We start from the raw sequence: 25,465 nt of genomic DNA, 5'->3' as shown, positions 1-25,465 counted from the left end.
ATCACGGCGAATAGCAGGCGTTTGCAATCAAAGCCAGGAATCCGGAGCTAGCGACTCGACTACGCGACTGCCGCCAGGTATTTTGCACTTGAATAGGGATAAAGACATTTTCACATTGAAACGAAATATCCCCATTGCCTATACCGTCTACTCAAAATTATATCACTCAGCAATCCCTTTGTAGTCAACCTTAAGTGTCGTAATATAATTCAATTCAGATTTCACCACTAAGAGCTTTTACGTTCTTGTATAAAATTAAATTTTCAAATGACAATTATGGTGTTCCATCCATTCTAAATGTCAAAATCAAATAATTACATTTCCTCGATTATTTTATAATCTCGTAAAGAGGGCAGCAGGTTTAGTATGTAGTGGCCCTAACACACGACTATCGTGGCAGGCAGGTTAATTAGCAAGTTGCAGTGCGAGCGCAGCCGAGGTCGCCGGTCGGGGCTAGTTGTGTTTTTTACTTTTTATACGCAGCTGTCCGCATTATGATAAACTTCACACGTAGAAAGTACCATCCTTTCATTGGGTCTCAACACTAAAGGTATTCTATGAGTATACCATTTTTAATTTTCAATTATTTTCTTAACTTTTACAATAACCTAAAACTTTTTCCAGCATATGGCGACATACACATTTAAGTTATAGTATTTAAATTTTAAATACTAAATTGTGCACTATCAATACGAATAGAGCCTCTTTTATGCAAATGTTACATTACAGTAAACATTACTTGTCAAAGAGTAACAAGTCCATACCAGCATAAAGTTAAGCTTCATGGTAACGTTAAAATAGTGTGTTAAAAGCGTCTATTGTTAGGACACATTGTGATGCACATCACGCGCGATCGCACCTCTACACGCTCCCCCTCGCTAGGAAAAACTCCATTAACAGTCAAATGGTAATATGTTTTTTCTATCAATGACCACAACACTATATGTTTATTGATTATGTAAGTCTACATAACTCAGTTACGTTGTCATTATGTAGTAGTAGTAGTAGGGGCTACGATTTCCGCAACTCCACGGCTAGCGCGAATTTTGCTTAAGAACAGGACATGGATTACTCCAGCCAACCCATCTCTCTGAAGAACCCCAGCAAATCGAGATACCTAACCTTGTTTTCAGTTATTGCTGGGCAGTGTTGTATGATGTGTGATGCGGTTTTTTCTTCCACCATACTTGCTCTGCATAATGGACTGTCTTTTTTTAATATAATATAAGGTGGCAAGTGAGCAAGCGGCCACCTGAATCCACCGAAATGGAAAGCGACCGCTGCCCATAAACATCCGCAATTGCAGATGCGCTGCCTACCCTTAATTGACGGAGAAGGAGACGCACATAAAGAGGACATTTCCAACCTTTCCTCTTAAGAACAGGGTGGAAAGGAAAAGGGACTAAAATTGGACCTCCAGCATCACAATCATCAGACGAAACGCGGAATTGCTTCCACTTCACGCCTGTTTTCTGTGTGGTCGTGGTATTACGCTGGGCGAGCCGACCCATTTGTGCGAAGATGTTAAAGCCGGCTCTACCAATGTAACAACTACAGGTGTGTGTGACACCTATGTTGTACAGATGTTTGTTGAAGTGGCCATGGCCAGTGAGTGCTGGTAACAGTAACAGTTGTAAAACTGTCTGAAGCTATTCTCTCATCATTCATTAATATTGAAAATATTAATGAACGATAAGAGAGTTATTAAGTCTGTTACACTATGTTTAATCAGAAAGGAAGAAAATATTTCTTTAGACGTAAAACAAGTATTTTGAAAGAAATAGTGATAAAGACAAGAAATATATTAATTTCAATAAATTACATTATGTGACATAGCTTTATCTTCAAACATTTAGATGAGAAATTACAAGACATAATGGAAAAACAGTAGTCAAGACACAGCGATACCGAGGCTATATGTTACAAACATAAACAAATTGCCTTAAGTAATTTCAAAAATAGAATCAGAAAATCAAGAAAGTATGGGTTCTAAAACATTTCAAAGTATAGAAACACTTTCCGTACCATAGAAAGTAAATTAATCCTGTACTTTTACAGTTTAAAAGACTTTTAAACATATCAATCATGAAATTTAATTAGGAATAATTTTTGCATTACATACATCATGAGATTGTTCTGTTATCAAAGTATTTTTTCTAAATATTCCAACATTTTGTCAAGGACTTTTTTACTAGTTTCATATATAATGATAACAGATTCAATATTTTTTTATGATTATTTGAAACTTGTTGAAAGAGCAGTTTTAAATAATGTTTAACATACACATGTTTTGGCATTGACTACCAAATCATCAGATATATGTTTATATTTTGCATTTTATTTTCTAAGAATATTTGTGTTTAGAATGTTTATTGTACCTGGTATTATAAAATAAAAACCAATTGTGAAATAAATTTTAAAAACACAAATAGATTTTGTGTAAGTTTTAAATATGATTAAAACAGTAGAATAAGTTGTTAAAATAAAATGTAGCTAAAAATATTTCTAGAGTAATAAAAAAAAAACTGTTTGTATGTAGCTTAAGTAAGATTTGTGCTATAAATATTAATGAAGTTTTTATAAACACATTTCTGTATCAATGAACTTTTTACTATAAGAATGGATGAGATAATATTATCTCTACACATAAGTAAACAACATATGACTAAACATTACATATTTGAGTTATATTAAACTGCTTAATAGAATTAGCAAACCATTCAAGAGTACATTTTAGGTACAGAAGAATTTTTATGAGTCTTTTATATACAACAATTGGATAAAAACCTGCTTTAAACAAGGTTGTCAAGATGTCTAAACTGTATTAAAGTAACTTCTTAACTATCTCATTACGAAACATTAAAATTAATACAATACTGATATGTGTACTGACTATATTTACCGTGGCTTGGAAACAGTGAATTTTTTCCGTAAACATTTACATGTAAGTCAATATAAATGACCCAATGTACCTCGATTTTCGTTCGAATGTAAATTGCTACTTACGATTTTACTTGAGGAAAGACGAAGTATCCACTTCTTCGGCACTATTAGTATCCTGAACACAACATATTCACTTTGCGTAAAATAAAATGAATTACCGGATCGGTCCTGTCACAATCGTGTTTGCGAACAGTTCATAAAAATCTGAGGATAAGTAGATTTATAATTTCTAGGTTCTATACTTTTAAAATACGAACTCACAGCGATAACTACAAGTAGTAAATAATTAATTATGAACCGCACGAGTCGCTTCCGACTGAAGATTCCAATCCTTTACACAAAAGTGGTCCACACCACAAGATCCAGGGAATATTGCGCACGCATCTATCAAGAAATGACAAATGACTTTTATTATGTTAAGTTAACTGACAATCATAACGTATATGTTGCCTGTTTCTATCGAGATTAATTATTTGTAGTAAAATCCCAAGTGTTTAAAAATAGTAACTTTTATTCGTTAGTACGTGGAATTTTGTGTAAAGAAATCACGATTGCACGTTACCAATAACGAATTTAAGCCACATTTTTCCTTGATAACAGTTTCTAAACGATTTGTTAAAAGTCAGCTCAACGACATAAAATGTCAATTTTGTCCTATAGATGTCAGCCAATGTCAATTTCGTTCTCAAGATATCGCAAAAACTTGTCAATAAATAATAAAACTGACGTGTAATTTGCTAAGAATTACAATAAAATTTCATGAGTGCTCCTTAACAAATTTTAAAAATGTCCGATGGTGATACAAGTGTTAACAATGACGCAACAACAGGAGAAAATGACGATTCAAAAGTGGAAGCCGATTCGTCTGTCGCAATATCTGATCGTGAGGCGTACTTCCAGGCGCTACGAATGTGGATTCAACAAGCGCAGATGTACCAAAACATTTCCACTTGCTTCCCTTATTACATGATGACCTTTCAGGGTTTCCAGAACAATCCGACAAATGCTCCTCTGTTAAACAATAACTATCAGTTTCAGGGGCCACAATTTCCATTTCAAATGCCAAATTTCAGGCCAGTTATAGAAAACCGACCACCAGCAGAAAATCTTACTCCTGCTGAAGGTACCTAAATCTATCAATTTATTGTAGATACTGAAATATTAATGTATTTTGTAGAATTTTATTGATTATTAAACAACATATTTTCAGTTATTGCAAGACATGGTGGTTATGAATATGTAATACCACCTCTTTATAAGAGGTTGATGGCAGAATTCATTGATTTCATTTTACTATTTATTCTCAAACTAATTGTCACATTCATAGCTGTGGATATGTTTGAGTTGATGTAAGTATCCAATTAGAATTTTCAGATAATTGCTTAAAAATAAAGAGTTAGAGGCAAAATTAAATCTTACTGTTACACAATTATAATATAGAAAATTCTATTAATTGCCACAAATCTATTGAATTAAGTGCCTTCTGGTTCAATACCTACAATTTTTTATAAATTCATTCAGCATGAAATGAAAACTCAAAACATTCATCTGCAGTTCTGATATTGCAGATGTCTATGGATTTTGATCACTTTGATGTTCTTGCTGCTTATTTGCCTCCCTTTTAAAAAAAATATGATTGCCTCTAGTTTAAATTCAAATTAAAAGCTAGGTATCTCAATATTAAGGGCCTGTCCTACTACTGATAGAGGCTCAGTTAGCTTAAAAATGACATTACTGTCAGATAAGGGACCAACGTCTGATATTTCCATCACACATACTACACATTGCATTATTATCAGACAATTTTGCTATATGGTGGGGCAGGCCCTTAGTCTTGAATACTTTTATCCACTTCCAGAGACTTGGAGAAGTTTGATTTCTATGAGTTCAGTGAACACTATGACGACTACAAATATGCAATGGAATTGACTTCGGAAATTTTATTTTTGGAAGTAATTTACAGGATTTTAGTTTGTATTTTTGAGGTAATTGTACTTGTAATAGATTTTATATAAGTTTTATTTTCAATTGTAGCCCTAAGGTGTTCATAAAGTAATAAATTGTTTTTTCCATTTCAGGCATTTTGTTTATGTGGCAGTGTTGGTCGTACAGGTGGTGCCACACCTGGAAAGGCGCTCCTTGGTCTCCGAGTTGTAACTGCATCTGCTATTATTCCAGTAGAAGGTCGCCCCAGAGATACAGTTCTGTTATACCCTGGCCGTCCTCTAACATTCCTCCTTGCACTAGTTCGGTCTTTAATGAAAAACTTCCTTATTTCCCTGTTATTTCCATTATGTGTGGTATTATTTGTATTCAGTCATAATCGCACAGGTTATGATATCCTATGTGGTGTTATTGTTGTTGAAGAAAATATGTACCCGGCAAGGAGGCATGCACCTTAGAGATAAGGTAGTGTTTAGATTGTACATGTATGTTTCCTGTAATAATAAAGTTTACCTAAATACTATGCCCCAACATTGTGTAGTTTTGGTAAGGGGGTTTTCTTCATTGTTTATGGCATTTATAACTGGGTGTGTCAAAACTAAATATATTAATCTACTCTATTGATAGGCTATGAAAATATAACAACTTTTTTCTTCTGGTTACTATGAACAAGAAAAAGTGTAAACGCAATGAAAATGAGTACCTAAACTAGCTTGTTATTGAAAGACGTTGAGTCGAAATTTTGTGATAATTCAAATTATTTTGTAAATATTTTATTGTTAGTAAAGTTTTAAAAATAAATGATTTTTAATTGTACAAAGGCCTTTTAGTTTGTTTATCCTTATTTGATTCGTATTTGACTGACCATGTTTCAGAATTTGAATAAGAATAAACAGTAGGACTTCTTATAAAATGTAGTCAATAATACGTATAATAAATATCAATTTGAAATTACATAAAATCGTCGATCGATTTTTTTTACATGAACGCAACTTTAAAATTTGACGTAAAGGTGCGTTCTGAATTCGATCAGTTTGCTATTTTCGAAACAAAAGTCGATATTATTTTGACTGGACTTATTACACAATAACATTTTGCCTTTATAATGTGTTAGCAAATCATTTTTATAAAATTGTGTTCTAAACGTTAGTGAAACTAATATCATTCAATATTAAAATATTGCTGAGTTGGCTCAAACATTGTGCCGTCAGTCTGCCGTAACGTGGCGGCGCTGCGCTCGTGTGTGCCGCAGGAGTGGCCCGACCCGAACTGTCATTGTTCATGTAGTTTTCTGTGATAAGAATTACTGTGAAATTATAGTTTAGCGTACTAAAGTAATTATATCCCTCACGATGTCTGCTTCTGGTGAATTCGGTAACCCGTTACGTAAATTCAAGCTCGTTTTTCTTGGAGAGCAAAGCGGTAAGTGGCCGTCGAAAATTTTTCCGTCGTACATTTTTAATACATAGATTTTAGGTTTACGACACGTATTTATGTTACTACCAAAATCATGAAATAATTGATGTTTTTCTATAAATAATTGATCGTTAACTCCACTGGAAATGTGCTGCAATTGTAAATTGATTTGGCTTTATAATACTGCTGTTCTGAGATGTAGGTTACGAATGGCATCATTAGAACTATATGAAATTCTCACGCAACCTCTCGGCTTCTATATCAATTGGCTTTTGATAATAACTCGTGGACCGTTTTGGCGTATTCACACTGGTCTTGTGTTTTGCAGTGGGCAAGACTTCGCTGATCACAAGGTTCATGTACGATAGTTTCGATAATACTTACCAGGTGAGTCATTAAATCTGTTTTTTTGTGTATTTACGCTACTACTAAATTAATACACCTGTTAAATTTAATATCACATTGCTACATATTTATTCATAGAAAAAGTTTAAACACTTCGTATTTTATATGAACAGAGTTTCATGTTTTTATGCAGAAATGTATTTTTTGCAAACTGTAATGAAGTGTATACAATAAATTGTACTCAATTTTTCTGAGTCAGTTCCGTGATGTACTAATTTGTTATTCTTATGTGATCTAATTAAAGTAATTTATTACTGTTGGAATTTATAATTGGTGATCATTTATGATACAAGAATCATTTGTATTTCTTAAAGTTACTTACTTTCACTTTATTACAACATTGCACTTTACACTTATTTGCACAGATGTCATAAGAATATGTTCAAGTTATTTCATCATATGTACATTCATAATAGTATTCTGAATCAAAAAATTACTTAACAAGAAACAGGTGCAACTGTCTTTTTTATGATTTACTTAACATCAAGTGGTAAATTAAGTGAAACGGAGAGTTATGATTAATTATTTTTACTACAGTTATAAATTAATCAAGACTCATAAAAACATAACCTATGTTTAGAAAAAGATACGTAAATTTCAATAATAATTTGGACTAATGGACAGATCCTTTTGGTGTAGCTTTTAACATATTAAGCCCTACAAAGTCTCCAGGAACGTGATATAATTTTAATAGTACTAAAAGTGTTAAGTTAATTCTGTCCTTGGATTCCTTAAGTTTGTTATTTCAATTTATCAGATAATATATCTTTTTTTACAATGTAATTATATGAACAATAAATAGTACATGAATATTAAAGTGTTTTATGATGTTCTTTAAATTATGTTAATCAATTTTAGCATTTAAAAGGGGCTTGAGATAATGTGATAATGGTTTACCATATTTCAATACTAAGTTACTAAATTAAGTATTGGCTAAGTATAGTCACTATAATACAACTTGTATTGAACCCTAGATAACACAGTATTTGGAATATTCTTCAATTATGGTAATGTCATATCAAAGTAAATGTAGAACTTAGGATGTCATAGAACTGCTTGAATAAATGTAAACTAGTACCATCTTGAATTTTATGACTTCTTTTTTTATTTACTATAACCCAAAATATACAATTGAATTACAGAGCTCACATTTTACATTCTTATTTTCTTCATGTCACATCTTGCACTTGTTTTACACCTCAAAACATACTTTACTTTTTATTACATTTTTAAATAGTCTTTGTCGGTGGCCAGTGTTAACAATGCAATCCAAATAGTCAATATTGACTGACCACTGCTTTTCAGTTATCCTTTGTGTGGGTAATTTTATCTCACTTATAATGAAGTTTGCAGTAAACTGTAATGTAAATTAATAAAAATAAAATGATTTTTGTTTACTTTTTTATTCCAATTTATTCATTTAATCTTAAAATAAATAAAAACATTTCAGTTACTATCAATAGAAATATCAGTAGTCAAATTGGAAAATGTTTCAAAATAATTTTCTTTGTAGGCAACAATCGGTATTGATTTCCTGTCGAAGACAATGTACCTTGAGGACCGCACGGTGCGGCTGCAGCTTTGGGATACAGCGGGTCAGGAGCGATTCCGATCCCTTATACCTTCGTACATCCGGGACTCTACAGTTGCTGTTGTTGTCTATGATATTACCAGTAAGTAACATTATATTCTAGCTAAAAATTTATTAACTTAGGTCATTATAAATATTTATTATTCATTTTAACTAAGTGTAAATTTAAAAATATTACTGTAGAATTATTAGTACCGGTTTTAGCTACGAGCGCCATGAAAATTTTGAGTTATTGTAAATACTGCTATATGAGACTGTAATTAACAAACCTTTGACATCCCTTTCTTACCAGCGCCCTAAACGGTCGCCCAATCGCGCCTCGTCCTTCGGAAAATCTTTTACAATCTACTAATATAATAAAGCGTAAACAAACAGGACTTTGTGGCGTAAGATGTCAGCAATAACAGTATATTTTTGAGTAATTACTTTTTTAATAAAAAGCCCTACACTTGCGTCACACTTAAGGCTATATATTTTCACGCCATTAAACTTAGGGGGTAAACATTTTGGATAAAAACCCTAATGAGGGAAAGAGACCATAAGTTGCTGTCAACATCAAGGAAGTAAGATTGCCATGAATTCTCATGTCACGTCATTTTGACATCTGCACTTGATAATGACAAATGTAAACAAAACAATACTTTTTTTATAATTTCATGCGGAAGAAGCCACATGGGAACAGCTAGTAACAAATAATTATGGTTCTGAAATAATGTAAATGATCCTCTATTTGGGTATGATTGACTTTAAATATGAAAATTTTAACCCCGCTGTAACGACTATCTATGTATGTCAAGAAGGTAGATCTCAGACCTCTCGTGGCCGCGAGTGCCGCAAAGCACTCTAAACGTCGTGAATACTGTTAAAGTAAACGAGATAAACACTCGGAAAATTGTTTGATATTTCGTTTCCCCGTAAATCTTTAAAATAAAGATCTCTTAAAATGGAAAAATAGATCGAAAAAATATTGATTATTTGTGTTGTAAGTTGGTGCATTTGAAACGTCAGTATTTGCGTTAACAGTCTAAGTTTTCTCTACTAAAATTACCTTTCACTACCTTAGTGCACTTAGTGTTGTCGAAAGCCAATTAAAAATATATATTACGATTATAATTTGAGATTAACAATGACTTTATTACAAGGTTAGTATTCCTAGACTGTATCGCATTGCATTTGCGGTGAGTAACGAGTGGCCTTGCGTTGTCACCACAATATGTGTGTCAGTCTTCAGATGTTATAACTTGTTTTATAGTACTTTAACAATAAAATCTGTTATAGTAATATAAAAGACAGTAACTTGTATTTGCCAAAAAGCCTAACTACTTACCTAAATACTTCGAGACCTGGCTGAGGTAATCGTAAACATACTTCATTCTAATATTACAAATGCGAAAGTTTAGATGAGTGGATGGATAGATGTTTGTTACAGATTTCGATTAAATTTAGCATAGATGTAGAGCATAGTCTGGAAGAACACATTCGCTACTGATTTTTTTTTTTATACGTGGACGGAGCCCCGGACGAAAGATAGTATATGAATAAAAAATTGCATTATGATGTATATTTAATATATAAGTTACTATATTTGTCAATAAGTGTCAGTTTCCACTGTCAAGTTCGCCTGGTAACATTTCACCAGTAAAGTTGTACGTAAAAGATATATTTACTTTATTTACGTTTTCTGACGTAGTTACGGAGCCGAGCCTTGCCCGAAGCTTATTAAACATTTTTACGAGTCCGCTCAACATCGATTTTCTTTCCCGAGGCGAGGTACACCCGGCGACTAAAGTTGAACTCCGGTACATCTTGTATGACTATCTGTTGCAGTTTCATTTGACTGTATTATTCAACATACACGCGTTGGTACACATTTTGTATTTTTGTCTCGTACAATTTATAGGTGTATTAAATACTGTGCCTTGCGGCTTCCGCGTGGAAATAGAAAATAGAAAACTACTTAGCCTATGTTACTGACAACATAGCTTTTTAATGGTGCAAGAATTTTTGAATTCGGCCCAGTAGTTTCTGAGTTATTTCGATACATACAAAATCCGAAAATACAATTTGCTTTTATAATATTAGTGCAGAAAATGTAATAAAAAAGAAAGTACAGTTTCAAGTGGATGAAATATTTACAAATAAGAGATCTTTCCAATACCAATTGTATTCATAATTGTCTCTTCCCCATTAGTTTATATACCACGACATATAACGTAACGAAAAATATTAATTTCATCGTCAGTTGTACTTATTATGGAAATTTACTTCAGAAGTTACAGAGAATATTAATTCTGTATACCCTGATTTAGATGAGTCGTGAAAGCTAATTAAAAATCAAATAGCATGCGGATGACGTCACGGTACATGTCGGTTATCCAGTCGTAGACGATGAAAGCCGACAGGAGTTGGCTGCACTGCCACTTGACCCACCGCAGTTCAATGAACCAGTACCGTAAACAGTGTACTCGTAGCATCCACAGATTATAAAGTCAACATTTTGACATCCCTGTTGATTTACATTTTCACGGTTTACGTTTCTTTTTACAAAAGTCTGTCTTCCTCTTATCCTGTATTTCTTGCTGGAAAGACTGTAATGATTGTTTTTTTTTTACAAATTATACAAAAAGAGTATTTATAGTTAGCTTTTCACAATTTCGTATTCATACGCAAATTATGGACTCTCTGATAATTAACATCGAAGGTCGTTATTAGTCATATTGTGTGACTAACTAGAGATTTTATCTATAATAATGATTATGACATAATAATGATAGGTACAATATATTTTACTTGTTGACGAAATATATATCATAGACTAGTTTTCGCACGCGACTAAGTCTGCATAGAAACAAAAGTAAGTAGCCTATTTGTTCTTCCAGACTATGCTCTATACCTATGCCAAATTTTATCCAGATCCGTTCTGCCGTTTAGGCTACAAACTGTAAAAAACATCCATCCATCCATTCATCGAAACTTTCGCATTTATAATATTAGAAAAAAGTAAGATGTCGTCAAAAAATACAAATGTTAGCCCACACAAAAAATGTGGGAATCTTGGAATGAATTAAGCAACGCTAAAAACTCCGTATATTCACATTATTGCCACTTCGGTGTTGATTAAAGGTGAGTCTGACTCAACGTGGCTCGAAATATATCTAATAATTAACCTTTATTAATATGGCAAAGTCATGTTTCTATCAAATATCACAGTTGATAAAGTGTTTGATATAAAAATAATAGATGGACTCAAAAGTAACTTTGTATAGATAACACTCAGTACATTCGGAAGCATTGTAGTGATACATCCAAATCGCGGACTCCCTTTTTAATATTATGGCAGGCGAATGCATCGTATCCGTTTTGTAATTCATTCATGAATTCATAGACATATTCAGAACTGAATCATGTCGAGTGTATTATAGACTAGCTGTTGCTCGTGACTTCGTCCGCGTAAAATTAAAAGATAATTAAAAATATAGCCTAAGTTACTCACTGATTAATATTAGTATAGAAAACTGTATTTAGAAACTTGGTAGATTTTCTAGATTTGTGTTGCTTCAGATAGTCCATTTCTCTGTTAAATGACAATTTACAGTTTAAATATATTACTTAAAATGACTTTATCAAGGAAATAAAACATTACGAGGTACTATGTAACTCGTTCCGTAAAAACTGTTACTTTTATTGCAATGTTACGCGCTTTGAATTTTCGACGGGCCATATTACGTCAGCGCTTAAAATTCACTCTCAACTCATTTACATTATTATATTGAATGTTTTGTACGCTCTATAAAAATTTATATGACTAGAAATGGTATGGAAAATGGTGGAGTACGTCAAATGGAAGTCTGTGGTCACTGCCTACCCCTTTGGATTACAATGTAAGTTGTTTTATTGCAGACATGAAAATAGTACTACGTTTCCTACATTATGATACATTGGAATTGAATGTTTTAATTGCCAGAGATATTTGGCTGTTATTTTGGCGTTTCGAACAAAATATGCGCATAACAGCGCAATAGTTTAAGGTTATTGCAAGATGTGAAATTTTGCTAAAGTAGTATCTAATATAGTTAGCTTAGTCGTAATATTGCATGTTTACTGTCGATTTAATCAAACAAAGAGTGAGTCTGAGGTGAAAACATGCTTACTTTGTGTATTTTATCTTCAAATAGGTCTTGTATAAAATTACGTCATCATGTTCACTATTTTACCCTACTCTCGGTCGGCACACCGGGTTTTCGTCCTCCAAATAACTGTATCATCCGTCATCTCAGTCATCACTCCCTTGATCATTTCACCTTTCACGCAATCCATCCATCTCTATCTAGGGCTACCTCTACCCGTGTACAAGATGACGTCACGAATGATAAAAAATACCATATTTTAAATATAGGAAAATCCATATGTAGCTGTGTTTCAGGAGTATTTTAACGATCGATTATGTGTAACCTTCTACTTCTAGTATTCCGGCGTCGTGTGCGGTGCGAGGTCGCCGGCACACTTTCAGCGTTACAGGCTGCAATCGAATCTTTTCACACCACCTATTGTTGCAGTCGAGACTTGCACGTTGCAATCTTTTATACCCCCGCACAATAAATCGGTTTCTTTACTTTTTACTGAGTCGTTACGTAAGTCACAGTCTCGCTGGAAAACTTCTAGATTTAGATAAATATTATTTTGTATATTAATTTTGTTAGTTAAGAATTTCTATAAAATTCTAAAATCTCTGAAGTAAAATAACATGCAAATGCAAAAGCTTGTAACTCTTGAAACAGTTTTCAAATACAATTTTTTAGTTGTAATATAAAATACTTGCACAACTTAAATGATAATGTCAAAAGTTTTTTAGGAGAACAGAATGCTACTTTATAACTAATATTTTAAATGCATGTTTAGATGGATGGCCATCCAACATCCATATGTTTGTTAGAGTTTGTATTCTAAACGGCTGAACGGATCTGGATGAAATTTAGCCCATATGTAGAACATAGTCTGGAAGAACACATAGGCTACTTATTTTTGTTTTCACGCAGACGGAGGTGCGAGCGAAAGCTAGTATGTTATTATTGTCAAAAAATAGCCATGACCAACATATCGGGGTCAACGAACTGATGTGACTTGAATTTTTTAATGATGTAACATTAGCGAGTGTCTGGCAAGAAAGCGAGTTAATTTATTTTATAGTTGATGCCTTGTCGCGGAAGCTTAATGCATGCTTAAGTATTCTAAGAAGAGTACAGGAAAGCACTTTGAAAGGAAGTTTCCTTTTTAAATCACGCTAAATTTTATAAAGGGTGACGATGTTAAAGTACAATTCAGGATTTGTCCTGTAGGTCTAAAATGACAATAGATGTACTAATCTGGATAGATTGTAAGATTATTAAGTTGGTTATCTAGCTCCGTCATAGATATGTTTTATTTATTACAGTAACAAACATTTCTAAATTCTTAAGAACATACGTAAAATAGTTTTATACACGTTTTCAGTAGGCATACAATGTAGATGACACATTTTTAACTCAAGTATTTAATACTGGCAATGGCAACATCCGATGGCTTCGTAAGATGAACTGTTCAAATTTAAAAAAAAAGTATGTGCGTATAGCAGTCCATTGAGACACGCCACAAAAAGACAAGTGCGTCGTTAATGGAAAGTTGTGGGATGGGAACACAAACGTCGACTCTACCTTACCGTGAGATTGCAATTTACGTAAAAACGTGTACTGGTGGCAGTGAGCGAGAGAGGCAGATAACATGTTTGTATGTTGGCAGTGGGAGTAAGGCAGTCGCGTAAAACTTGCGATATATCGTGCGACACATCCCACGGGTACACCGGGCCAAATAATTTTTGCACTTCAATTATTTTCGTTTATAAATTTTTAATGTAAACGTGTGACAAAAATATTACTCATTGCTTTAATTGAATAAAACATCGCTAGATTTATGAGTTTAAGGTAACCTTGACTTTTTAAATTTCTGTTGAACTGCTCTTGTGTAGGATATAAAGTGGGAGGAGGCCCCTAGAAAGAGGTCTGTGATTTATTTCGCTTTACCATTTTTACACATCAAAGTATAATTTTGTGACGCAACATCAAAACCTTATTCGGGTACTCTATCTTACATACTATAGTTAATACGTCTGAATATAATATTTAAAAATATCAACACAAGAATGCATTGAAATGCATAAATACGAAATAAACTCTGCTACGTCCTCATTATGTATTCCCTCTTGTTCTAATAACTATGCACAGCAGTGTGTTTAAATGTGTTTTTATTTAATTAATAAAATAAACTGAAAGACACATAGAATAGTTGTATAAATAAATAATGTTTTTATGTGGCTATTAATGTCAATAGATGTCTAGACAGAGCCTAAGTTTCATCCAGTGTATTACAGCCGGCCAAGTTTAATAGTCTACATACGGCATTGCGACAAAAATTGATGTGGTGGAAGTTTTTTTAATGAAATTATAATTTAAAACAGAGTCATAGCGTTTATAGGAAAATGTACATGACTTGTTTTGTCCGCGATTTCCGCGTCTATTCAAATTAGTAAGCAGAAATCCCAGACTAAGTTCTACAATTGTGCTAAATTTCGTCGAGATCGTTTGGTCTTTTAGGTTACAAGCTCCAACAAACCTCCATCTATTTAAACTTTCGCATTTATAATGTTTGTAAGATTTTGCTTGAATTCAGTTGGAATGGTTACTAGTTTGTATAATCGAAACAACGTCTAAAACATCGCATTTAAATGAGATATTGCTGTTTATAATTAGTGTAGCAACTGTTAAAAACTAGGTTAGATAAAACGTGTCCTACATTAAAAATAACCGCTCCACAGCTTCTGTTTGCATTATCTAAGTACTCTTTTATGAAATTTTAAATTTATTTTAATTAATAAAGTATTTTACGCAGGAAGTTAAAATAAAATGTACGGAACGCATTTGGTTTCAAACATGCAATACTTATTTTAAAAACAATTGATTGCGAAATCCTGCTGTGGCACGATATAAACTTATTATTGCTACCACCCTAGGGCGAGATTTATACGCCCATTTATATCTTTCGCCCTGGGCGATTCCCCATCCTCGCATGCCATATCGACTACTGGCTCCAAGGAATTATATGGCATTCTTCAAAAGTCAAATCCAGTAGACATATAATCTAAGTTACCGTACTTAAAGAACTTAAATACCTGCGGTTTAATTAAGAATGATTACTAAATTAACCTGTGTAATTAGAGTTGATTAAATGCCTTTCGCGTCTGTGATTTGTTGGAAAGTGTTTGACAAACTTGGTTTAGTTGTACGACCTGACATTGACGTTGGGCAAATATTTACTAAATGGGCCGTTCGCGAAACCTTTTTGCTTTATTGGAAAAGCCAGCGTGAAACTGGTATACTTTTATTAAAATAAAAAAAACTTTATGAAAAGTTTCGATGGTCCAATACGAACGGAATGAAAATGTTTTTCAACGATATATGAATTTTGAAGTAATAAAATCAATCTGGTTAGATTGTATTTTCTATTAGTTTTATGTCTATACATTCTAGTGTAGATTAGATAGTTTTCTACAGATTCTATAGAAACGAACTAAAATTGCGGTGTTTTCTAACGCTTTCATAAAAGACATTAAGCCTATCATATATTTAGTATCATATACTTTGTCAGAAGCTCTATACACGGTATTGTTTCCGCCTCACATATAATCCTTAGTGTTCATTACATTCGTACAATAGTATTACGCGGGTGGATTTCATTGCAAGCCTCTGAGCCGTAAATATACAGCATTGTAATGTTATAAACATTATCTCTAAATAATCAAACATTTATATGTTATGCAAATGATTGAATTAATTTATACAAATGTCCGTGAACCTGAAATGAAGATGAGGTCATTTCACGTTTTAATGTCGGCTAATAAAAGATAAATTGCTTCATCACAAAACTAACGTAGATTTAAAAACGCTGTTAATATAAAGCCCTTTATCTCAGGTTTGACTCAATCAATGTCTTTGTATGTTTTGTAACATCATTAATTGTTTTACGATCTGTTTGAGCAACTGTAAAACAAGCATGTTTTACGATTGCTGTTCGTCTGTAGGCCGCCTATAAAGGCGATAAAGCGACGCTAATTGCTCGTAAAGCTGTCCGTCAGAGCTAGCCTGGTGCGTCACGACAACGCCCTAACTCTAGACGCTGAATATTAATGCGCTAAGATCGATATTTTTGAAAAAGTTAGACCTCAAACTATGGTTTACTTAGACTTATGACGTCACATAATGTTTTTGTTATGTTTTAATAACGATTTGCTTTATGTATTCTTTCAGAGTCAATAACTAATGATTGTTTCCATGTTCTTTGCAGATGCAAACTCATTCCACCAGACGTCGAAGTGGATCGATGATGTCCGCACGGAGCGTGGTTCCGACGTGATCATAATGCTGGTCGGTAATAAGACTGATCTGTCGGATAAGCGGCAGGTGTCCACTGAGGATGGAGACCGCAAGGCGCGCGAACTCAACGTCATGTTTATTGAGACTAGTGCCAAAGCTGGATACAATGTGAAACAGGTAATCATTAGTTATTGATTGTTTTGATTTTGCTTGTCTGTCTATATAGGGTGGATACACACAGCCTTCCCTTAGAGTCCTTTAGAGTACTTTTCACTAATTAAATCTTACTTAATATAATGCATGTTCGTTTGTAGCCTTAACTACTGAGTGAGGATAGTCGGGAAGAACACATAAGCTACATACATTTGTTTTTTAATATCTACGCGTTAGTCGCGGACGAAAGTTAGCGTATCATTGTGTCAGTTAGATATCCATGTATTTCTAAAGGCAGGTTAACACTAACGTTACAGTCCACATATTTACCCTTAAAAATGTATTTTCCAGCTGTTCCGGCGAGTAGCCGCCGCCCTCCCCGGGATGGACTCCGCGGAGAACAAGCCTCCAGAAGACAGTATCCTTTTTTACATACCACTTGTTAACACACAGCGTCATACACGAGCCATACAAACTCCTCCCATACATCACCCGCGCCATACACGCACTTGAACACTTATATACGTAACTGTTTATGTATTGGACTTGTAACCGCTATATTGTATACGAAATAACGGCTAATGGACGTTCGCGGAGTGTTTTTGAACGGACGTGTTTAATAGATTTTTCCAGTGTAAGATTAGTAATGAGAAACTAGATAAAGAAGACTACATACAAACTGACAAAATAACATCGTTTGTTAAACACCTAATTATTTATACTTAATAATCGAAGTTTTAAAATTTCCTTTTGTATAATATTGTATTAAAAAATTAGCAAATTTTTTTCCAGTCTTAATAAGAAAGATGATAAAGGAATTAACGTAAAAAGATCTATATCTATTTAATTTTTTATATGAGTTTTTTATAAATTTTTAATTAAAAAAAATATGATTTTCTCTTTGCTAATCTTACACTCGTTGTGTTTGTATCGCGCTGCGCCAGTGGCGCCCCCGCGGCGTGTGTCGGTGGTGGTAAACCGTGTTAACATCTATGTTGTAAGTAAAACTTAACATTACTAATATCTTCCCGTACTTGTAAACATTGCCTTTATTTCAGTACCTTCATTTGCTTATTTATTTTATATATTGCTGGGTAGAATTATTGTATTATTTGTGTTTTCCATGGACAAAATACATGTACAATTATGATCATTCTCACCAACTAGTCCTTGAGCAGTATTTAAAGGGGCTCTAGAAACAATTATCTAACCAATCCAGTAATTATAACGAAGTAACGGCTCATGCCGAGGCTCCTGAGGGAACCCTCGAGCTAAGTTACTCATGAACGAGGTTTTTTAGCGCCATGCGCTCGGCCACCTCAAGCCCGGTGAATCTGTAAATGTCTCAAGGCAAACAATGGCCAATACCAAAAAAAAACAATTTCCTACCTCCTAAATTCATAATTTAGTTTAGGTCTTTAACCAACTAGACTTTTCTATGAACACTTTAAGGACTGGTTAGTGAAAATGACCTTTAACATTTTGTTGTCATGTGTATTGCAAGTGGAAAATTCATTTATATTGTTTAGTTAACACAAAGTTATACTTCTTAGTTGGACATAGAATAAGTTTTTCAATGAAGTTTCTAAGAAGTGTAATTTTCTAGTAACATTTTTAAGAGCTTTATGACTGTCTTCCTTTAGCTTAGTATAAATAAACTGTCATTTTAACATAACTTTAGTATCTTTTGCATGGCACAATGTTAATTACATACACATCATCGAAACATAAGTAAAAAGGCTTAAAAGCCTGTATTTCATTTTTGTATACACTGTCCAAGATGCGGCATATTAAGGATTTTATTGACTATGTGAACTGAATGAAAAATCTAACTAAAGTTCCATTTTGCTAAATTATAATTTAGATATAACTTGAATATTAATACGCCTTGTGTGCAATGACCTTTAAATCATATTTGATGACAGACTTTCTTTTTAGTTTAATGTAAACTATCTATAGATGTACTTCAAACAAAAATATGCTAAGGACCTGTCCCACCATATTGTAAATCTATACTTCTATACTATTATAATAAAGCGTAAACACATACTTCTTTGTTGCCTAAGATGTCAGCAATTACAGCATATTTTTGAATAATTCTTTTTTTAATAAAAAGATTTACACTTACGTCACGCTTTAGGCTATATATTACACGTCATTAAACTTATGGGGTAAATATTTTTGATAAAAACCCTAATGTGGGAAAGAGACCATAAGTTGCTGTCAACATCAAGGAAGCAAGGTTGTCAAGGTTTGTCATAATGTCATGTCATTTTGACATTTGCAATTGATAATTTGACACATGTAAACAACAATATATGATTTTCATAATTTAATGCAGTTGAAGTCGCACGGGAACAGCTAGTTGTCTGATAACAGTCGAACATGTAAAATTTGCGATCGAAATATCGGATTTTCTTCCCTTATCTGGCAGTGACGCCATTTTTAAGCTACCTGAGATTCTATCAGCTAGTGCTGGGACAGGCCCTTAATATTAAAAAGAGAGAAGATTTGTACGTTTGTATGTATTTGGTTCACGTGATTACTGAGCCGATTTTAAAAAATTCTTTCACCACGAAAAAGGTAATTTATCTATGAGTAACATAGACAATTTTTAAATTTGTTTTAATCTCACGCGGACGAAATCGCGAGCAAGCTCTAACATTTAGTTTCCCATCTTGGACAGTGTGAATAATTAATTTTTCGCCCATATTTTATTAGAAGTATATTCCTTAATGCTGCGTAGTGCACGAGGTGATCCTGCGCCAGGCGCCCGGCGACAGCAAGGAGCCCGACAGCGGCTGCGCCTGCTAGCTCCCGGGACTCCGCCCTCGCCCTCCGCCCTCCGCACTCCGCCCTACTGTTGCTCAGTGCTCCCTAGCCACCACAGGAACACCGAAATATCAATAAGCAATATTAAATCCGACGTAAATTGTTATATCTCGTGTAAGATCAGATATAATTTTATTGGTAAAATTTTACAGGTCATAAACAGTTGATGTTTTGAAAAGATTATCTATAAACAACCAATTGTATACAATAGTACATTATAGTATAGTACAGTTCCCTTTAGTACAGTATAGTACGGTACAGTATTAATTAAATAAATATCATAACTTGAAAAAGAATCGAATATTTTTGCCAAAATATTCCTAACAATAAAGATATAATTCTTTACGTCGGAAAACTTGAGATCTCCAGAAATGCTGTATTTGTATTGAAATTGAAAGTTTCAGTCAGGGTTATGGTTTTAGGGGATTTTTAAGTTTCTGAGAATTCTGTTTGTTGCTGAAGATTGGGAACCTCTGAAGGCAACTACATCGTAACAGGGACTAGGTTACCAAGATCTTGGCGTTGTGTGAAAGGAAATTGGAACGTTTTGCGATTGTCTTAAGGTTTAATATCGCTCAACCATCTTGTTAATCAGTAATGTATGAAATGGTGTAATCAATAATGTGTGTTTGTCGCCTTAAATACGAGGAAATATGTTTGTAAACTTTTTTTAAAAGAATATGTATTTTAAATATTTTGGCTGTACGAATGGTTAATATTTTTTTTTAATTTGACACTTTTAAGTTGGTATAACTAAATTTGGCGTGTAATATTGTGTTTTTTATATATTTTGAGGTTATGTTAGCATTGTTTAAGGCGACAAAACGGATCTGATAATACCTAAATGCGCTTCTGTGTGTCAGCCTTAGTGATATTAGTCGATAGTGTACTTTCACTTGACAGCCACATTGTACGTTGGAACAAAACTTTGAAAAAATCAATAAAAAAACGTCTCATTTGAAGCTTACTAATATTATAAATGCGAAAGTTTAGATGGATGGATGGATGTTTGTTAGAGTTTGTAGCCTAAACAGCTAAACGGATCTCGATCAAATTTGGCAGAGACGTGGAGGATAGTCTGGAAGAACATATAGGCTCCTCACTTTTTTTTTTTAATTCCACGCGAACAGTGTCGCGGGCGAAAGCTAATGACTAATAAATTTAAATTGTAAAGAAAATAGTAAAAGTAAAATAAAATCAAAAAGTACATCTTTCAAATAATTTTTCCAACGTACATTGTTCTATAGTTTAAAAATATTTGCTTTCCGTGTGATTGTTATTGTTTTAGGTCTATAAGACTGAGCTTGTAAGCCTTACAATTCAATACATTCTATCTATGGGTGAATGAATAAGGGCTAATACACGGTTTGCAATTAGCAGCGTTCGCCATACACAGACCGGTGATAAATGCCGGTATGACGCTTGAGAAGTACTCGAATAGTCCGCGTATGGTAGCCTTATTGCGTTGTATTATGTCAATTGAATAAAGCAATATGTACACTTAAGACACTACACTTGTAAACAAGGCCGTACGCCTTACTTTATAACCATTTCAATCAACGAGATGCTTTCGATAAAATTAATAAAAGTTAGAGTAAACTTAAATGCTAACACACAGACGTCTTCCGAAATACTTTTTGACGACATACTGTCGACGGACGGACGTCTCGTTGTCTATATAAATATACAGTCGTCGACAAAAAATCGTTCGAAAGACGTCCGTGTGTTAGTACGAAGAGCTGTTTTCGTCAGTGTATTGGGAGATGTGCGCTAAGCGTAGTTAACAGTTAGCATTTTGGAAGTTCTGTGTTGTATATAGCACGCGTCTGTGTGGACCTCTGTGTGGAGTACTGAAAACTACCGAATTCTACAGTTTTTTTGACGATATGATAAAGTCAGTTTTGTAATAATTTACGATAACTTGCAACTGAGGTCCCACAGTAATATGTTAAGTATTATTTATTACTTTAGTGCTTAAGGCAAAAATCTTATGACTAATCTTTTTTCTATTAGTGATATTTCACCGCTAGCCTTTTGACATTTACATATATTATGTAATTTACATATTTGAGATGCGTCATTCCAGCGAGCTTTTATCTATTCGGTAATATTTGGACATGGGCGTTGCAGATTTTGAAGAGATTCTTAATATTATAGATTTATTGTTTATATTGTGATTTAATATATGTTTTGTTTCTTTATAATTGTAGAATTATGATCTTTAGTAATATTTCCGAACGATGAGCAATATTTCGTGAATTCCAAGTTTTTTTTTTGTAATTCTTTAAGCAATATATGAATTTGTCGACCGTATAAGACTTGTTTTGTGTACCGTATTTGACAGATGATTCAGGATTTCACCTTTTTAGTAGATGTTATGTCTGCTCGATTTGATAATCTCCATGTTGACATGTGTAAATAGCAAGTACCTCACGCCGATTATGATTCAAATAAAAACATTAAAACACTAAAGCATAGTTTTTTTTTATTACAGTTTCTTATCTTGTACAAAGAGAACTTTCGTAATAGTTAAAAAGTTTCACTCTATAATAAACTATAAATTGACATTTAAAAGTACACATTATGGTGCGTTTTAACCCTTAATTCAATAGTGTCCAGTGTAAGAACAAATACTTTTGAATATCTACTGAACTAGTTTATAGAAAATTACGTTTTTTGATTTAAGTGTGTTGGTAACATTTAAAATTCTTTTGCACACAATCAAACTCCATCGAATATAACAAAAGTGAATAGTCGGATATGGTATTGAATTATTATATAATATAAATTTAAATTTGTAATAACATCCTTAACCCAGCGTGTGTAGCCGTGGATCTGCAGACGCAGTCTCCGATGGGCTCCGAGCAGGAAGGCAGCGAGAGTGGCTGCGTGTGCTGAGCGCTCCCCCCGCGCCGCCCGCACCCCGCACTACGCTTCACCCCAACCCCCTGTCGACATACGCACCCCATACGCGATCTCAACACACAGCTAGTGTCAATCTTGTTTGTAGCTGTGTCGAAGTTACTTAAAGCTTTATACACACTGCGTATTAAACACCTATAACTACCATATGATAGCAATTTGGCCTTATGTGTTCTTTTTAGACGGGCAACATAATTATGAAAAACCACATTTATAATGACGGATCTGCCTTTTGCCTACGATGATACCAAGATAGGCGCTCATTCTCGCGAATATTTTACGCGGTGTGTATAGACCCTTATGCGTGTGCGTATATAATTTTATTTCGCGCCAATTTTAGTTTTTCATAACCTCTAAGAGTATGTCGTAGTTGGTGTAGAATAAGGCGCACTTCCGAAAACCCTGTTCGCTGTCTTTGTCTTGTATTAGAGTTATATCTTAGTTGGATAATTGTAGAATAATATTGGATACTCTACATTACACAAATACAGATCGGATTGTTTACACATTTCCATACGGTTAGTCACGGATAGACGGGCTAGAGAGACGTTTTGCATAGTTGTGTATAGCACAAAAATGAAGTTCTTGCTATCTGATCTCGAAAGCATTACAGTATTATGTAGATTACAAGTAGGAAAGTAATTCTAAATCTCTTCTATTTCGATTCTTGTTATATTTAGCACAATTTTTGATAGTATCAGTAGAAATATCGGACTGAATTTACACTTTTAGTTGAAGCTAATGACCCGTGGAATTTATATATAAATCATTATTTACGACTGAATTGTGCCTAATTGGTAATACAATGTTTTATACCCAATTAATAAAAATACAATGGCCGCTACACAATAAATATTGAGGCAAAATGACCGTTAAAATGTATGAATACAGGCTAATCTTAAATTCTTTTAAAGACACAAATCAACGTAGAATGAAAGTGCAGTTCGGTCGCTATAGATATATGTGATGCCGCACGGTTATTTGCCGTCACAACTACGTGTTGAATTTCAAAATACACGAACAAGCATTATAATGGTTCAATTTTAATATTCTCGTTGTTTGGGTCGTTAAGTTGATACCACTTTTGTATATATATGTGATTTTCTCCAATGATTTTGCTTACTAGTATTGTTTTTTTAATTCTTGTGATTGGAGCGGTTCGAGTTCTTAAGGTTCGTGGAATGTCTAGGGAGTGCTAATTGGTGCAGGTGTACTGAATAACGCACCATTTGAAAGCGCATTTACACGATGTTGTACTCTTACAATGTAAACGGCGTTTATTCTAATATTGATGTAGAAGTTTAGGTAATACTTAAGACTGGGTATAATATTATTGACATCACGGGCAAGGAATAGGGGAGCAAGATTGCGCGGCGGTTTTTAGTTTTTATAAACAGAAGGAGATTAAGATAATATACAGCAGGAAAATGTTTTCTTTGGATAAAAATCTTGAGTTTTTTATTAACTTAATGAATACCAAAAAATATGTTTGTTAGTTAACAATTAAATTATTGGTAAGTTACTTTTTGATTTTTATGTTATTGAAAATTCTGTTTTATGAAATTTGCGTTTTAAACATATAATTATTAACATCGGAATAAAAATTATGAATTTCCCTAAGAAGAGTTACACGTATGTAAGGGGAGATTATGTACCCTAAATATATCTTGCAGTATTTAGTGTTTTTTCACTTTGTTATTTTCTATTTGTATTATTTTCATTTAAGTTATAATTATTTTGCACTGAAATAGCTTTGAATCACTGCAGTGTTGATATTCACTATTGCTATCAGCGACTTGATCGAGCCGCTTTGAAATTTGAATAGCATTATACCAAATATATTAAACCAAATCAAAATATCAATTGTGGTTTAATTTTAAGATAAACGTCAATGTGCACAAAAAAATAAATATATTTATTTTTAACGTGAATTATTAATGTGTTGATTTATATTAGGCAAAGCCGGAACGATAGCTTGATGTAATTTGGTGTTTATTTACTTAAATATAAGATAAATATAAAATGTTTAGTACGTCTGATATCCAGTATCACTGCCGCTGTTTACTGAAACGGTCTAAAGATGGTATTTCTTAGTAAATTGACACCATCTGATTTTTTATGCAATGATTGTTTCGATAAGTGTTGGGTTGTATCGCATGTACGCGACCTGCTTTAGCTTCGTTAATATTGTTTATTAATTTAAAATTAGCATAATATTCCAAATATTAAAAGCATTTTAAATATCTGAAATGTTTTATTTTTTACCCTCAGTAATCTATTTGGTTAGTTAATAGAATCAAATTTAAACCTTACAGCCTAGAGCAGTGATTTTCAAACACTGTGCCGCCAAATTTCAAAAGTGTGTCGTCAAATTTTTGTCATAAACTATGCAGTGTGTTGTAGTAAGTAAATAATTTTTATATTTTTCTTTGTGTGCCGCCAAATTTTGAAATCGTTAAATGTGTGCCGCGACAAAAAAAAAGGTTGAGAATCACTGGTCTAGAGAATATCGCCTCTCGGTTGTTAGCTTTTTTTAATAAGGTACATTACGAACGTTTTTTTGGAATCAAGACACTAATAGTTTGTAAAATTTATTCAAAATTATGTACAAATAGTATTTTGAACAGATGGATACGTAATGAAATAACAGTTAGAGGAGTTTAGCTGTGAAAAGGTTGTCAATTATGAATTACATTTGATTCATATTTAATGTATTAACAATAAATTATCTTAATTTTTTTAAAACTGGTTTACAGTTAACAATACATTTTACAGTGGTAGAGCCCGCTTTAACATCTTCGCACGAATGGGCCGGCTCGCCCGGTGCAATACCACGACCACACAGAAAACAGGCGTG

The 25,465-nt window shown here is 33.4% G+C and overlaps 3 protein-coding genes across 4 annotated transcripts in view; 2 read left to right on the top strand and 1 right to left on the bottom strand.

The window, feature by feature from the left end:
- LOC106099299 (beta-arrestin-1) overlaps positions 1-3,340 on the bottom strand; it is a 53,346-nt gene extending 50,006 nt beyond the window's left edge. The window contains exon 1 of the mRNA XM_013277808.1: positions 3,007-3,340. The gene's annotated coding sequence lies outside the window, so the exon portion shown is untranslated. The remainder of the gene's footprint in view (positions 1-3,006) is intronic.
- Positions 3,341-3,604: 264 nt separating this feature from the next.
- LOC106112040 (protein FAM8A1) lies at positions 3,605-5,420 on the top strand. The gene is made up of 4 exons (XM_013294273.1): positions 3,605-4,066; positions 4,154-4,292; positions 4,802-4,928; positions 5,022-5,420. Exons 1-4 carry the CDS (start codon positions 3,730-3,732, stop codon positions 5,343-5,345), a joined length of 927 nt encoding a protein of 308 aa, XP_013149727.1. The 5' UTR covers positions 3,605-3,729; the 3' UTR covers positions 5,346-5,420.
- A 567-nt stretch (positions 5,421-5,987) lies between these two features.
- LOC106099283 (ras-related protein Rab6) lies at positions 5,988-24,082 on the top strand. 2 transcript variants are annotated; one of them, XM_013277783.1, is made up of 6 exons: positions 5,988-6,309; positions 6,632-6,690; positions 8,222-8,381; positions 16,673-16,878; positions 17,206-17,272; positions 22,514-24,082. In XM_013277783.1, exons 1-6 carry the CDS (start codon positions 6,240-6,242, stop codon positions 22,582-22,584), a joined length of 633 nt encoding a protein of 210 aa, XP_013133237.1. In that variant the 5' UTR covers positions 5,988-6,239; the 3' UTR covers positions 22,585-24,082. The 2 variants fall into 2 exon arrangements, with proteins under 2 accessions (XP_013133237.1, XP_013133238.1); XM_013277784.1 differs by lacking the exon at positions 22,514-24,082 and adding an exon at positions 19,601-20,354 and having other exon boundaries at positions 5,997-6,309.
- Positions 24,083-25,465: the final 1,383 nt, after the last annotated feature.

This window comes from Papilio polytes, unplaced genomic scaffold (genome assembly GCF_000836215.1).
Source record: "Papilio polytes unplaced genomic scaffold, Ppol_1.0 DF824135.1, whole genome shotgun sequence".
Lineage (NCBI taxonomy): Eukaryota > Metazoa > Arthropoda > Insecta > Lepidoptera > Papilionidae > Papilio > Papilio polytes.
Note: the sequence above shows the minus strand (reverse complement) of the source record. Positions and strands in the feature narration are given on the sequence as shown.

Bases quoted from the DNA above. Each gene is read 5' to 3' on its own strand.
- LOC106112040 (XM_013294273.1), top strand. From the start codon at position 3,730: ATGTCCGATGGTGATACAAGTGTTAACAATGACGCAACAACAGGAGAA. The intron at 4,293-4,801 runs GTAAGTATCCAA...ATCCACTTCCAG, and splicing joins GTGGATATGTTTGAGTTGAT to AGACTTGGAGAAGTTTGATT. The intron at 4,929-5,021 runs GTAATTGTACTT...TTTCCATTTCAG, and splicing joins TTTTAGTTTGTATTTTTGAG to GCATTTTGTTTATGTGGCAG.
- LOC106099283 (XM_013277783.1), top strand. From the start codon at position 6,240: ATGTCTGCTTCTGGTGAATTCGGTAACCCGTTACGTAAATTCAAGCTC. The intron at 6,310-6,631 runs GTAAGTGGCCGT...TGTGTTTTGCAG, and splicing joins TTTTCTTGGAGAGCAAAGCG to TGGGCAAGACTTCGCTGATC. The intron at 16,879-17,205 runs GTAATCATTAGT...TGTATTTTCCAG, and splicing joins CTGGATACAATGTGAAACAG to CTGTTCCGGCGAGTAGCCGC.